The sequence below is a fragment of the Stylophora pistillata genome, chromosome 8 (genome assembly GCF_964205215.1).
Source record: "Stylophora pistillata chromosome 8, jaStyPist1.2, whole genome shotgun sequence".
Lineage (NCBI taxonomy): Eukaryota > Metazoa > Cnidaria > Anthozoa > Scleractinia > Pocilloporidae > Stylophora > Stylophora pistillata.
The window spans coordinates 11,595,632-11,610,737 of NC_142526.1; the positions used below are offsets into that span (position 1 = coordinate 11,595,632).

A 15,106-nucleotide genomic window follows, 5' to 3' on the forward strand; every position below is an offset into this window, starting at 1 on the left:
AAAACTAGTCTTTGCATATGCTCACGTCAGCAGCGTACACCCATGGGCAAATGGGGGACGCTCAATTGACCAATCAGAGCGCGCGCTTTACTTTTGTTATGTTATAAAAAATATTGGAAAACATTACACGACGTTTCGACGTTTCCAGAGCGTCATTATCAAGTGAGAATAAAATAACAAAACTAAGTCACTTGATAAATTAAAACTAACTCACTTGATAATGACGTTCTGGAAACGTCAAAGCGTCGTATAATGTTTTCCAATATTCAATCGCAGATTTTTATTGTAAAATGTTTTAACAAATCTTTAATTTTCAAAAGCTGATATATATATATAGATAAAGAGTTTGTGATCCCACATAACAGACAAGACTACTTGGCCTTAACATAACATTCCTCAAACGAAGTCACTCCTCTTCTGACCTACTACGAAAGTGCCGCGTTGTGCATTCACAAGACCATATGCCCTTAGGACAGGAGAAACTGTTTCTGTACCTGCCTCTCCAAGAACTAATAGATTCAGACAGTTTTGCACCATAAAATACCAGAAACACGTTTAAAATACCGAATTACCATTCGTCCTAATACTCATATTATTTAATATTCACATAGTATTCAATATTTACATTTAATTGATATCTATCATAGTTATATTTAGGTGTAACGTAGAAGTATTTGTAATTAATTACCTGCCTTGTAATTCAGTGTAGGCTGCAAAGAGGTTGCATAAACGATTATTATTATTATTATTATTATTATTATTATTATTATTATAACATCGTCAAATAATCATGAAACCTAAAGTTAGTCAAGTTTTTTTTGGTGATCACCTGATAAAGGTTTATTGAGGATTACAGCTTGTTTATGTCGGAATCCGGTTACAAAAAACTTACCGCTTAGCACAGCACAATTTCTCATCAATTATCTCTAATTTAGCATAACAATTACATCGTAATGTACTAAAATCATTGCGGTGCAACACACGGCTGCGATCTTTGTTTTCACGGCATTTTCAAACATTTTTGAACAGCAGTTTAAAAAATGTGTTCTCATGATTACTGCTGCCAAGTAAATCATTCACTGAAAATGTGTCATACAATTCAAGAATATAATAAAGAGAATGATCACAAAACTGATGCCACACGCTCTTTTTGCCAGACTACCGTTGAAATCCCTCCTAACATCTAGCCCTTGGCTAATAACGTTTTCGTTTTGTTTTGTTTTGTTTACATAAATTTCTTTATGGTAATAAACCGCTCAAAATCAGCCCCAAGAACTCAACGAAGCATTACAACAAATATTGCAGCGTGGTAATTAAGTTTGTTTTGATTCAGAAATTTCTTCACGCAGAATGAATGATTGTTAATTGGCTGTCAAAGCATGTGACTCAAAATCGTAGAGTAATTACCACAATCTGTGTTCATATATTCATGCGTCTAAAACTATTCTAATGTTTTCTTCAACGAGTAGAACATGATGGTCCACTTGTCTCCTTCTCTTCTCTTATGACTCCAAGCCGATCCTTTGTTGCGCTTTTTTTTGTTTAATTGTTTAAGACTTAACACAGAGGGCAATCGAACTGTGACCCGTGGACGATCTGCCGGACAGATAAAGCGAACATTCAAATAATTGCTGCGATCAGCTGCAACCCATGGAAGATCTGACAGATAGAGCAAATATACCATTCGTCAGAGTCGTACCGAGGTATATGTTTTCGTGAATGATCCCGATATTTTAGTCAAAATTTGGATCCCTGATCCCAAAAGCGATGAGAATTTTGATAAGACTAAGCGAAATCGATGGCTACGGATTTCTACATCGTGCATCTAGTGTTCTTAGACTGAAATTATTTTGTGTAATTTTTTGGTCATCTATTTACAAATCAGTAGATTCGAATCCACCAGGACTAACTTTATCCTTACAACCCAACTATTTAATTAATTTATTGTAAATACTCACGTAGTTCTTTTCTCTCCGAAAAATGCGACACTTCTATTTTCAAAATATGTCCTATCAGCAACTGAATGCAATTGTTTGACTTCTTGTTGGCAAGGAACTACTTACCTTTGTTCGGTTTGAGAAGTAGCCTTAGAGGTATCTAGTGCGTAATTTAGGCGCCGTATACAAAATTATGTAATCGAAGTTTGTATTTCTCGCTAAAAGAACAAGGAAATAAAATCAAGTATTACTTAACACACTAATTCCTGCAAAAAAATTTAAATAACCCTAAACTACAGTTTTGCCTCGGATTTACCTGAAATTAATGGATAAGTGCGTTGAATCGAGTGGTAAAGACCTCACCCTTCAGTATTTAGTAGCGTTAACGTTGTTCTATCTCATATCCCTCATGTGGACATTATTCAGCGCCACAAATCTAAATGTAACAATGCGTTATTGACAACCCATCAGGCGTTGTGTAAGTATTGATGATTGATTGTGCACATGATTAGCTCAAAATGGTCTCAGACCGGCATGTATATTATCTTTTAGAGATTATTTTTAAAATACTGAGCGGAAGTTATTCTTGACGTAGCAGTTTAAAAGTCATAAGAAAAACAGCTTACGTTGCCTCTTCTTCGGCTCAGTCCGGAAGCTTTTCGAAAAGCGATGAAGAGTAAATACGTTGTAGGTCGGGATCTTCATTAAGCCCAGCTTCTCGGATATAAAATGATACTAAAGAACTGATCTCTGCGTTTTTCCTGCACTACTCAATGATCCATCATGCAATAATTATGATATTTAGGTGTCTGTATCTGGATTTCACGGGTTGCCTCAGTCGCAAGACCTTTTTCGGAAGCTGCTGCTGACGGACCCCCCCCCCCCCCCCTTTAATCATCTAAAGCACCTCAGGAAAATTTTTGCTTTACCAGATTAAACTGGATTGAACTGATATTTAGTTCACGGTAGGTTCGTGACAAAGGTTCTGATATTGAAGGTGTGAAAGATATCACATGGACGAAAGAAAAAGTACTTATCTGAGTAAAGTATACATTTCAAAGGGTTATGACCTTATTTTGTAAAACTTCTTGTGCTATTGAACACAGTATAACATCACAGAGACATGCAGTAGCTTGTAAAGAGAAGAGTTCCTCTCTCTTCATCGCAAGCCTTCCTTTAATGGCGGGCGCCTTAATTCAATTGCAGTCTCGCAAAAGATGCTGGGTTTAGGTGCCTTTTTCTCCAATGGACGCTTCTAATGAGTATCATAAGGCGAATAAAAAAAAACACAGAGAAAAATTATTTGAGACGAGTTAGGGTTCCTGCCATATTGTTGACCCCACTGCTTCTCCCACGTTCAAAACTTCCAATTTCTTTGTTTCCAAAATTTTGCAAACGATCGTCATTTGATGGGCTGGTATTTTTTACTTTAAGACTCATTTTAGTTGCAGTCCAAGCAGTTACACCTCGCTGCTCGATCATTTTCTGCTGGGTTAGGCGTTTTAACTGTTCGTCCCACATGTCGACTTGTGACAACTTCTTTGTAATCAAGCCTGCGCCTAATTCTTTATAAATCAACCATGCTACGCGGTCAAAATGGACAAAGACTGGCTTTCTGCACGAGAAAAACAATTGAGACGCTTAACAACTGTGCTTGTCGACATGAAAGCGACCAGTTTATAATTTCTTCGTTAACAGTGTTTTTTCGTTTTCATCTTAGTCCGAGATACGAGGTATAGCACCCCTGTTTACTCAAACATCATTAAACATTTATAAACGATGATGCATTTCTTTAAATTAGAAAGAGACCTTCTTTTCATGCATCCACACGCACTAAATTATCTTGACTACAAACGCGTTGTAAGTTTACAGCCAAACCATCATAGACTTTAACGAGAATAATTGGAATGATTACCTTGAGCTCTGTAGCGATGTATACTTTTAGCTTCGGTGGGTGAAACAAGCTCACGACAATTGTTACTAAGACGCGAATAACTTACTTCCGCGAAGCCCGGATATTTTCCCGAAGCCAACAACACTCGATCTAATCTTCAATTGGGCAAACTGCCATAGCAAAAACCCCATTCAGCGCACAGATTTGCTTTTATTTGTTAAGTCAGATATCGTCGTTCAAGTTCGACCACTTTTCTTTGTGAGACAACCTGAATGGTGTAAACGTCCTTTTCCCTCTACGGCTAAACCTTCCGGCTGCCCCCTCCCTCCCCTCCCCCCCTTTTCTCTTTCCCTCTCTCTCTCTCTCTCTCTCCTCCTCTTCCTAGCGCTTCTTTTCTAAGCCCCCTACAGACAGAGACTATTGTTTAACACGTTAAACTCATAGCATCGTCATCTAATTTTTCATCGAGTTTATGCCCAGACTGCCTTTGTTCAGGGATTACTTTGTGTAAAATCACTCTACATCACGATCCCCGATCTAGTCCCTAAGCGTGGTCCAGACTGGAGCTTATTGTGCCGACTGTAATGTCACGGAAATACTTGCCAAGAAAGAAGTTGAGATCGCTCAGACTAGGAAAAGGATACTGTGGCGACAGAGAATTCTATGGAACCAGTCAAAATTGTCAAAATTTATTCGCCCGGCCGTGAGGGGTCGGAGGATTTGTTTTGGTGAATGCCATGGTTTTCAGGGGGAAGAAAGGGAGGGGTGATCAGTCATCGCAGTCAGAGTATAAAGGGACACCATAGGAAATCGTCTGCAGATTAATTTTCAAGGAGGAGGGATCGATTTCAAGAGAAAAAGAGGAAAAGAGGATTTCAAGAGGAAAAGATTGCAAAATTTGTTCACTCACAAAACATGTTTCGACGTGTTACATCTCTGTCAGTTTTGAAATGATTAGAAGAAAATCAAGTTATTAGAATACATAAAAAAATAAATTATCACAAGAGAAGGCAAATTAAAATTTATAATCTCTTGATTATTATGACTCATAAGTGTTTAATTAGTGGGACTTAGGTAGATTTTGCGTGAATAGGGAAAGGAAGGTTAAAAGGTTAAAAAAGCAGAGTCCTTTTTTGCCCAGAGTTGGGTTTGCATGTTATAAACATATGCGAGAGAATCGTGCGCATTTGTCAGCCCCGTACCACTGGAAACAAACACGTTGATCCTCCTTCTTTTGAGAGATTTTCATCATCTCCCCCATATATTTTACAATTGTGCACAAAGTCTCAATGGAAATGTATGATTATTTACATTTTTCTATGGAATTTCCCAGTCCAATCAATACTAATATCAAGCACAACCAAAAAAAACTCTTTGTTTTCTTTCGAAACGCAACCCTAACCTACACTTCATGACAGCGTAGAATACATACATTCAATCGGAATACAAAAGTGTTTCAATTTTGAATACGTTTTCAGCGGTGACCTTACACAATACCGTGGCAGTTCCAGGTCATTTAAAATAAAGTCTGCGTAAAGTTGTCGTATCGACTGTGTTAACAACTGTACTTCCTTTCAGATGGCATACTCTCACGTGGTACACTACTGAATACCCCAATGCATGTCCATCCCGAAAAATTAAAAGAGTCTCGTGGCATTTCCATGGTTTACAGAAACACAAGATAGCGTTGCATAACTCGTGTGTATTCTTTATCTAATTAAAAATAACTTTCAATCAGTTTAACTACCAGAACATTTAAGTCTGGTAATCAATCCAGACTGTCTACTGGTGTATTACATCGAACCAAACAGCGGCTGACGGCAAATGGGACAGCTGCGGCTGAAAGAAAAATGAAAAGAGATTGAAATAAACGGAATCTGACGTAGTGTGAGGACTTTTAAGGTGTACTTACACGCTATTCTGTATCATGGCAATGACACACTCTCTGTGAACCTTGTGGGAGCATGGCAGGATCTGACAGCCGCTGAACGCGTCCTGAGGATAAGAGCAAGAAGTTAGAGGGGAAAACAACTTTATTAACTTTTCCATGGACTCACACGTAGTCATTATGTTGATGCAGTCCTCAAAATGACAGTAGCATTACTGTGGTGTCGTGACAAAGGCAGCGGACGTCACTGTGGGGGTCAAGGTAACGATTAGTTCTTCGTTTGAGAGATCGATTGGATGATTTCAAAAAATTAAAGGATGATAACGAAGGGCTAAGCTATCGATAAGTGTTGACATTGACGCTGAATAATGTCAAAAAATTGGCTCCTCTAAGAAAGGCAATATGATGGTATAACGGCCCATCACTCTTACATGGAACTGCTTAATTAATTCACCGGTGGTTGAAGTTCATAAAGTGCATGTGTTAGAAATAATAGTTTTGTGGCACTGCCATTTGACTCGTTTTACACGTAAAGGGAACAGCTTACGTAGAACGTTTTATTGAGTATTTTTGCTCTATTAGCCATCTAGCCTCCTAAACGCCAATAATGACTCTCAAATGCGTTTACCGATCATGCTTTGCAGCAGTTGCTAAAGTCAGGGTCATTACCTCTAAACAGATGCAACACTCATCGTGTCCCGACTCTGGAAAGCATTTGGGTTTTCCTTGAATCCGTTTGTTCCCAAAAACATCGCATTTGGAAATGTCGTGATGTGAAGGTTGACCCATTGAAATTCTAAACGAGGAAGGAGATATATTTATCTTCTCGATTATGAAAAAAAAAATCCTTCTTTCCAAACAGGATGATAATGAACAAAATGATTAATTAACCTTTAGCATGGGCCAGACTGAAAAGAAAAGACTTATACAGCCAAAGGAGACAAAAGAGCGCGCATATTACAGTAAATTAACCAGCTTTTACTTACCTCTGTCTTCCAGAACCCTCGCCTCTTAAATTCTAAAATGAAATAAAAATCCTTGTTTACGTTGATCGAATTTTGTTAAAAGAAAATTTTTCATTTCTAATATACATGTTGCAAATAGAACGCTCCTGTTCTGGCCACTCGTGCATGCAAATATGTAAACATGGCGGCTATCAAGACGTGTAAAAAATATTTTCCATTTCGCTTATCCGGCGTGGCCCCTAGAAACCGGTAATTACTTATCGCCTTAGCTAGAAGGTTTTGTGTAACAATAAAATCTACTTCCCTTCCTTCCCCCAAGTTTTTGTAGTATTCTAATATTCCCCCCCTCATTGGCATTCAATTTTCTAGAGTTCCCCCTCGTTGCCTTTGTTATCGACGACTGATCCTGAAACCATGGGATCGAGATTCCCCTGACCCCTCCTCCCCAGACGATATATAATGACCGGTCCTTTAGTTAACTTACCTCCTCACCCTGCTCACTAAAGTTACACAAAAGGGCAGGAAAAGGTTGCTGAGGCCACATGCTGACTTGTGGGAGTTCTCTTGCCTCCCTTTCTCTCTTCTTCCGTATTTTTTCTGCTCGGATTTCCTGCTCTTTTCTTTCAATATCCCGACCAAACTCTTCCCTTTCTCTCTCCCTCAGCACTCTTTCCCCCATGGCGCGCGTTTCTTCCTCACGTTGTTCCGATTCAAGCAGAGAGCTGCCATAGCTTCTGTTCGTCACTAAGCCGCCGGACTGACCAGAACGTTGGCCAGAATATTCTTCTTCATTGGTAACAACATTGTTTTTTTCTCTGTTAGCGATAAGAGCAAAAGGATCACTTCTTTAGTACAGTGCACTATTGCCAGAACTCCTACGTTCAAATGTACCCATAACGTTGCTACTTTACCTAACTGGCGCCAACAGACTACTTTCCTTTTGGAATCATAAACTCAAGCACATTGAAAATTGCAAAAATTACCTCCTGAAACTGTGACATCGACTTTGCTGAATAATGAGAATTCGAATCATTATTAACTAGTGAGCTGGGCAGTGATAAGGACTTACAAGTATCTCTGTCTGTCACATCTTCTGCAAATTGTGTCTCTTACAAACTGAAAAAAGGAAATAAGGGGTGTGAAAAGAAGTAACGATGGACAACAGTCAGAACTGAAGTAACTGGAGTTTGGAAAATGGGATCGACAGAAATTTTATTACTTTTGTTACCATTTTTATTCAAATTCTCTCTATTTCATAGCTACTTTCTTTCTCATTTGTCGGTTCGTAGTTTAATTACTTCTAAACACCGCCGTTAGTCCGTTGAACCTGCCGCAACTTTCCCCGAGCAAGGCAAGGAAGGACGATTTACTGATCAATTGATACGAAAATAAACACTGATTGGGACATGTTAGTCACCTCATCAAGGCTGCATGAGCACCAAGGTCCAGGAACAGCCCCCTGCCACTCTCTCCATGCTCCAGATCTTCTTATCTCTCTTCTCTCTCTTTCTCTCATTTCTCTATTTCCTCTTATTCTAATCTCTTTTTCCCTTCTGTCCTGATCCATTCGAAGTTGTACCCGTTCCAATTCCCACTGTTCTCTTTCCCGCATTACTCTGTTCATTTGGATTGTTGCTCTAACAATTCCTTGCAGCAATGCAAGGGGACTGTTGTTGGTGAACTCTAAAGACTCAACATTCCAGGATCTTATGTTCTGTGGAAACAATGCAAATAAGCTTCCGAAAACCTGGAAAAATGAAACAACATAAGCTAAGATGATTTTCAAAAATATTTGTTATACAGATTGGTTAGCTCCTCAAGAGGGCGCTGTCGACCCATTTTAGTCGCTTGGAATGCTCGTTTTGATGCTACAATTTTAAAAACAAAATTGCTTGAAGCGTTTTTAGACACTTCATAAATCTATGAGCCGTGTCGTTAAAAAGAAAATTAGCAGTATTTTTTCTGCTCATATATCGCAAAGCACCTCTAGGGAACAGTCTTAAACAACAAAAACAACAACAATTTTCGTGCGATTATTCTGCAATTCCCTTTAGTACCTTTTGTCATATAGGGAATAAAAATTTACCGAGCTTGTGTGATTGAATTAGCCGGATTATTTTGACTGATTGTTTTTCCAATTTTTACGTCGCAGCCAACGAAAGCCTCGATCTCAGCTTCAAGCTTGTTGAATCACTTTTACAACTCCTTTCGTACCCGAGCCGATCGGTCGCGTTGTCCCAGACAAGCAATGTCAGTCCCTGTTTTAAAAGCTAAACAGTCCTCATTCAAAGGCTGTATTATATTCAAACTGTCTTACCTCTGCCCCCATCTCTGTAACTTGGTCACGGCGTGGACCATTTTGATTACGAGAAAGCAGCTCCAAGAGTAAAGCAAGGTCTGTAGTGTGTCTGGCCACGAACGAGTCTGCTAATCCATTAGCTTCGTTTTCCATGACACATTTATTTGCAACTTAAGGAAACCAATGCTGTACAATCAGAAAGCAGAGTAGAAAAAATAAAAGTAGCTGGCAATAATTTTCCCTCAACATTAATTGCTCTCAAACACCAACTTCCACCATTTGCAGTCACGATTTTCTCACGCGTTAATCGAAAGGTTGAAGTTTGAAATATTTGGCATTGAACGATTCCCTAACAAGAAAAAAGGAGATAATGAAAGGATTCTTAACTACCACCATAACGGGCAACAGGGAAAACCCGCTCTCGTGGCCCTCAGGGTCACTTCCCATTTGCCTTGTAAACGTCTATTCAGGTTAAATCTATTTCCTGTATGAGTACATTATAAAACACGACCCTTGAATAACAGCACGAAATCTTTATTTGCGACTTCATGCCTAGTCAAGCTAGAGTCCACCAAGTCCAAACATTAAGGTCAGTTTTCGTCTTCTTTGATGAAATTTCATGGTCGTCTAACTGCTTCCCTTCGTTCGATTTATCTAATAGACTTGTGTTAATATTTGCCGGCCATTCCGACTCTTCGTCGTCAGAAAATAACTTAAATTATCCGCCATTTTTTTCGTAACTTCAATCCGATTCTTCCCTCACGCGATGCGAGAAAACCTTTATAACCGGTGCGCTGGAGTACAAATACCTCAAGATATCTGTACTCGCCTTGGGCGTTACTTGTACCCTACGGAGTGTAGTTGTATACTTAAACTGCATACTTACATCAACCTCATTTACGAGAAAACTAGTACTGATCGCCATTTCCAGCATAACAAAAGAACTAGGCTGATATCCAGCCATCTTGATCGAACAAGCTTAGTCAATAAAGGATCTGTTATGTAGCAATTCAAAAAGCCTCTGCTTTATTAAGAATTAAGAGGCTTGTTCGTGTCGAGAGACGAGAAACTGCTCCAAATCGTCAACGGGGACTGCCAGCGATTTGATGAACGATATCATTGATCGTAGATTCAGGTAACTCAACTTAACTTTGGCCCGTTTATCGTAAACATTTTACAATAAAAATCTGCGATAAAATATTGGAAAACATTACACGACGTTTCGACGTTTCCAGAGCGTCATTATCAAGTGAGAATAAAATAACAAAACTAAGTCACTTGATAAATTAAAACTAACTCACTTGATAATGACGTTCTGGAAACATCAAAGCGTCGTATAATGTTTTCCAATATTTTATCGCAGATTTTTATTGTAAAATGTTTTAACAAATCTTTAATTTTCAAAAGCTGATATATATATATAGATAAAGAGTTTGTGATCCCACATAACAGACAAGACTACTTGGCCTTAACATAACATTCCTCAGACGAAGTCACTCCTCTTCCGACCTACTACGAAAGTGCCGCGTTGTGCATTCACAAGACCATATGCCCTTAGGACAGGAGAAACTGTTTCTGTACCTGCCTCTCCAAGAACTAATAGATTCAGACATTTTTGCACCATAAAATACCAGAAACACGTTTAAAATACCGAATTACCATTCGTCCTAATACTCATATTATTTAATATTTACATAGTATTCAATATTTACATTTAATTGATATCTATCGTAGTTATATTTAGGTGTAACGTAGTTATATTTAGGTGTAACGTAGAAGTATTTGTAATTAATTACCTGCCTTGTAATTCAGTGTAGGCTGCAAAGAGGTTGCATAAACGATTATTATTATTATTATTATTATTATTATTATTATTATAACATCGTCAAATAATCATGAAACCTAAAGTTAGTCAAGTTTTTTTTGGTGATCACCTGATAAAGGTTTATTGAGGATTACAGCTTGTTTATGTCGGAATCCGGTTACAAAAAACTTAACGCTTAGCACAGCACAATTTCTCATCAATTATCTCTCATTTAGCATAACAATTACATCGTAATGTACTAAAATCATTGCGGTGCAACACACGGCTGCGATCTTTGTTTTCACGGCATTTTCAAACATTTTTGAACAGCAGTTTAAAAAATGTGTTCTCATGATTACTGCTGCCAAGTAAATCATTCACTGAAAATGTGTCATACAATTCAAGAATATAATAAAGAGAATGATCACAAAACTGATGCCACACGCTCTTTTTGCCAGACTACCGTTGAAATCCCTCCTAACATCTAGCCCTTGGCTAATAACGTTTTCGTTTTGTTTTGTTTTGTTTACATAAATTTCTTTATGGTAATAAACCGCTCAAAATCAGCCTCAAGAACTCAACGAAGCATTACAACAAATATTGCAGCGTGGTAATTACGTTTGTTTTGATTCAGAAATTTCTTCACGCAGAATGAATGATTGTTAATTGGCTGTCAAAGCATGTGACTCAAAATCGTAGAGTAATTACCACAATCTGTGTTCATATATTCATGCGTCTAAAACTATTCTAATGTTTTCTTTAACGAGTAGAACATGATGGTCCACTTGTCTCCTTCTCTTCTCTTATGACTCCAAGCCGATCCTTTGTTGCGCTTTTTTTTGTTTAATTGTTTAATTAATTGTTTTACCGTCGGCCTAGTGAAGCGTGTGGGCGGATGAGGTTAGGCAAACAAAAACACTCAATTGAGGCATAGGGTATTATATGGACTGGACTGGAATATTTTTTGGACGATTTTTTGGACTATTTTTGGACGATTTTTTGGACGATTTTTGGACCATTTTATAAGGGGAAAGGCACACCTTTAGTACTCAGGAAGGGGTGGGTGCAGTCTATAAGTACTGAGGGAGGAGTGGGGGAAGAGTTTTATTACTCAGGGAGGGGTGGTAGGTGGTTGTAATTGTAAACACTACTGGTTAATGGAGCTTTTTTCTCGATCGTAAAAATTATTTCAATCGGTTTTTCGACTGACTTCTTCTACATCAACATTTTGCGCTGGGCCGCGGCGCTTCTTTAATTTTTTAGCCATGCGAAAGCGAAACTGCCACGTAAACACTGGACTTTAAATCTTATTGAAAATATCGCGTTTACGATCCTCCACTTTTGAGTTACCAGTCTGGCAAAGGTTAAGCGTGTGCCTTTTGAGTCAACTTATGCACCATCATTTTTCCTTTGTGCAATTACCAGATTTATCTATCTGTCTTTTGTCATTGATGTTATCAGACGAGATCACAGAATTTCCGTTCCTTGGCCCTTGACTTTAGCCGCAAATATAGAATTCACAAGCGCTATTGCAATTTTAACGTTTGTGCGTTTACTATATGAAATCATTTTTGGTACAAAGCAATATTCTCTCAGATGTCTCGTTAACACAGACCTCGAAAACGCAAAGCGCAGACCGCACGCCTCGAAAACGCACACCTCGAAAAACGTGTATACAGTGTGTAATTACCAGTATCTCTCTTCCTTTTGTCATTGATGACGAGATCTCGGAATTTCCGTCATGCGAAAGCGAAACTGCCATGTAAACACTGGACTTTAATTTATATTTAAAATACTGCGTTTACGATCCTCCACTGTTGAGTTATCAGTGTGCCTTTTGAGTCGACTTGTAAACACTGGACTTTAATTTATATTTAAAATACTGCGTTTACAATTCTCCACTGTTGAGTTATCCGTGTGCCTTTTCAGTCGACTTGTGTGTGCACTATCAGTTGCTTCACGTTTTCCTTTGTGTATACAGTATGTAATTACTGAATTTATCTATCTTCCTTTTGTCAGTGATCATATCAGACAAGATCACAGAATTTCGCACTACACCGTAATACCTAGTTAAAGAAGGGTGTTTCTGTCGAGGAACTATCGGCTGATAGTTGCCCCGCGGAAATTTGATGTTCTTAAAACGAATAGAAAGATAGATAAATCTGGTAATTACACAAAAGAAAAAATATGGTGCATAAGTCGTCTCGAAAGGCACACGCATAACCTATGCCAGACTGGTAACTCAACATTGGAGGATCGTAAACGCGATATTTTCAATGAGATTTAAAGTCCAGAGTTTACGTGGCAGTTTCGCTTTTGCATGGCTAAAAAATTAAAGAAACGCCGCGGCCCAGCGCAAAATGTTGATATAGGAGAAGTCAGTCAAAAAACCGATTAAAATAATTATTACGATCGAGTAAAAGCCCCATTAACCAGTAGTGTTTACAATTACAACCACCTACCAGCCCTCCCTGAGTAATAACACTCTTCCCCCACCCCTCCCTCAGTACTTGTCGACTGCACCCACCCCTCCTTGGGTACTAAAGTTGTGCCTTTCCCCTTATAAAATGGTCCGAAAAATCGTCCAAAAAATCGTCCAAAACATAGTCCAAAAAATTGTCCAAAAGATCGTCCAAAAAATAGTCCAGTCCAGTCCATATCTTACTTTATGCCCTCCATTGAGGACACAGTCGCCTCACGTTTTGCTATCGACATTAGCCCTCGCATAGAACAAAAAATGTAAATCTCGTGACTTTTCCTGAAATCTTTTTATCAACATGGCGCTTTTTTGGAACAGCTCCAGCATGTGTTCCAGAAGCTCGAACTGCATAGCTTCTGCATTAAATAAGACAGCGTTTCTAGGAAATTAGACATGATTTAATTTTCTGTGTGAGTACCCAACCGAATGCTTAGATAAAAGATTTTAGACTGTGCCTGACAAAATGAAAGTAAGTTGCAAATCGATTACAGACACACTAAAAATTATTAAGATCGCAAAGAGATTTACCTGTGCCAACGAACAACACCAAGGGCAAACCGGAAAATTTGAGTAGAGGTATGTACGTGGATGAGTGAGAGTCCTGATCGTTTAGAAAAAGAAAATACATCAGTTGACTAAAACCAATTTCTTTCACCTCCAAAAGCCTACCACAGTACGATGCAATAGCCAGGAAAGGAGCTGAAAACTATGTTACTATCTTCCGTCATAAGCAGCCGTAGCTTTAGCAACAAGTTTGGATTTTGAAAAAAATCTTGTCAGAGTCTCATTGAAGAAAATTTCCGATTTCAGGCGGCTTTGTAAAGAAAGAGCAGTTGATGGCGCTAAGACCTACACACGTAAGGGCGAATCTGTAACGTATGAATCTGTAAGTGGTCTCGAGTCCACGGTCATTTTGGCTCCTTGTCAGCGGTATGGTCATCCTGCCGAGAAGAAGCCAAAATGACCCTGGGCTCGAGATTGCATAATGGCGATATAGTATTTATTGACCCTACCATTACTACCGCCGGCAAGTATGCCTTCTGGATAAGGGTAACGAGGGCTTGCACCGGTCGGCCAAGATTGTAGCCGTATACTACGAGCGTACTGATTTCTTAATGCGCTGGTAAACCCATAGGAAATTGAAGGTTATCTTGAAAAAGTAATAGACCGCACTTTCTATCAGTTTAACCCACGCAGGGAGTTAGAAAACACAAGAAAAGTTTGGAAGTCGACCTGATCCCGCTTGCACAATATGCAGTTGATTGCTTTATTTAGCCAGCTTTCCAATTAAATAAACATCCTGCATTAATCATTCCGCGCACAACGAGATCATGGCTGATAACCAAATGCTTTCCCGTCTAGTGCGGCCGTCTGTCAATATGACCACAGGGAAGTGATTCGATTTAGCGCCCTCATTCCAATAAGCGTCCCTTCTCTAATAAGCACCCCCCCCCCTTTGAGTTTTTTTTTGTTGTTGTTGTTGTTGACAAGCACCCCTTTACTAATAAACGCCGCTATCGCGAAATCACTCTGAGCAAAATTATTAATTGCATAGTTGTCTAAATATGGAACGAACAGGAGAGAATTTGATGCCCGAGAGAGAAACGAAAAGTGCCGGCTCCTCACATTCGCCTCCTGAGCCTTGCTTTAGCTCCAGTAAACACGTGCCACTTTGTTAGTTTTCATGTTAAACTTTAAAGGAAACATCATGGAAGCCTTAATAATTATATTCTAAGGCACCAGTTTGTTCACAATGAGTGGCATAAATTTTGTTATGAAAGTCATTACTTACAGCCACACTTATGGACAATAACAGTCAAGGATTGCAGAAGTATTTAAG

At 38.8% G+C, this 15,106-nt stretch overlaps 1 protein-coding gene across 1 annotated transcript; it reads right to left on the reverse strand.

The window, feature by feature from the left end:
• Window positions 1-5,624: 5,624 nt before the first annotated feature.
• Window positions 5,625-9,136, reverse strand: LOC148724987 (uncharacterized). Its single transcript, XM_088731419.1, has 8 exons — window positions 9,002-9,136; window positions 8,102-8,431; window positions 7,754-7,800; window positions 7,169-7,499; window positions 6,706-6,737; window positions 6,389-6,515; window positions 5,744-5,826; window positions 5,625-5,670 (listed from the first exon to the last, which is right to left on the reverse strand). Exons 1-8 carry the CDS (start codon window positions 9,134-9,136, stop codon window positions 5,625-5,627), a joined length of 1,131 nt encoding a protein of 376 aa, XP_088587545.1.
• Window positions 9,137-15,106: the final 5,970 nt, after the last annotated feature.

What these genes read in the sequence shown, in the direction of transcription:
- LOC148724987 (XM_088731419.1), bottom strand. Translation starts at nt 9,136, where the DNA reads ATGGAAAACGAAGCTAATGGATTAGCAGACTCGTTCGTGGCCAGACAC. An exon ending in TTAGTGAGCAGGGTGAGGAG is followed by an intron (nt 6,738 to 7,168) that starts GTAAGTTAACTA and finishes ATTTCATTTTAG; the next exon opens with AATTTAAGAGGCGAGGGTTC. An exon ending in AGTGTTGCATCTGTTTAGAG is followed by an intron (nt 5,827 to 6,388) that starts GTAATGACCCTG and finishes TCTTATCCTCAG; the next exon opens with GACGCGTTCAGCGGCTGTCA.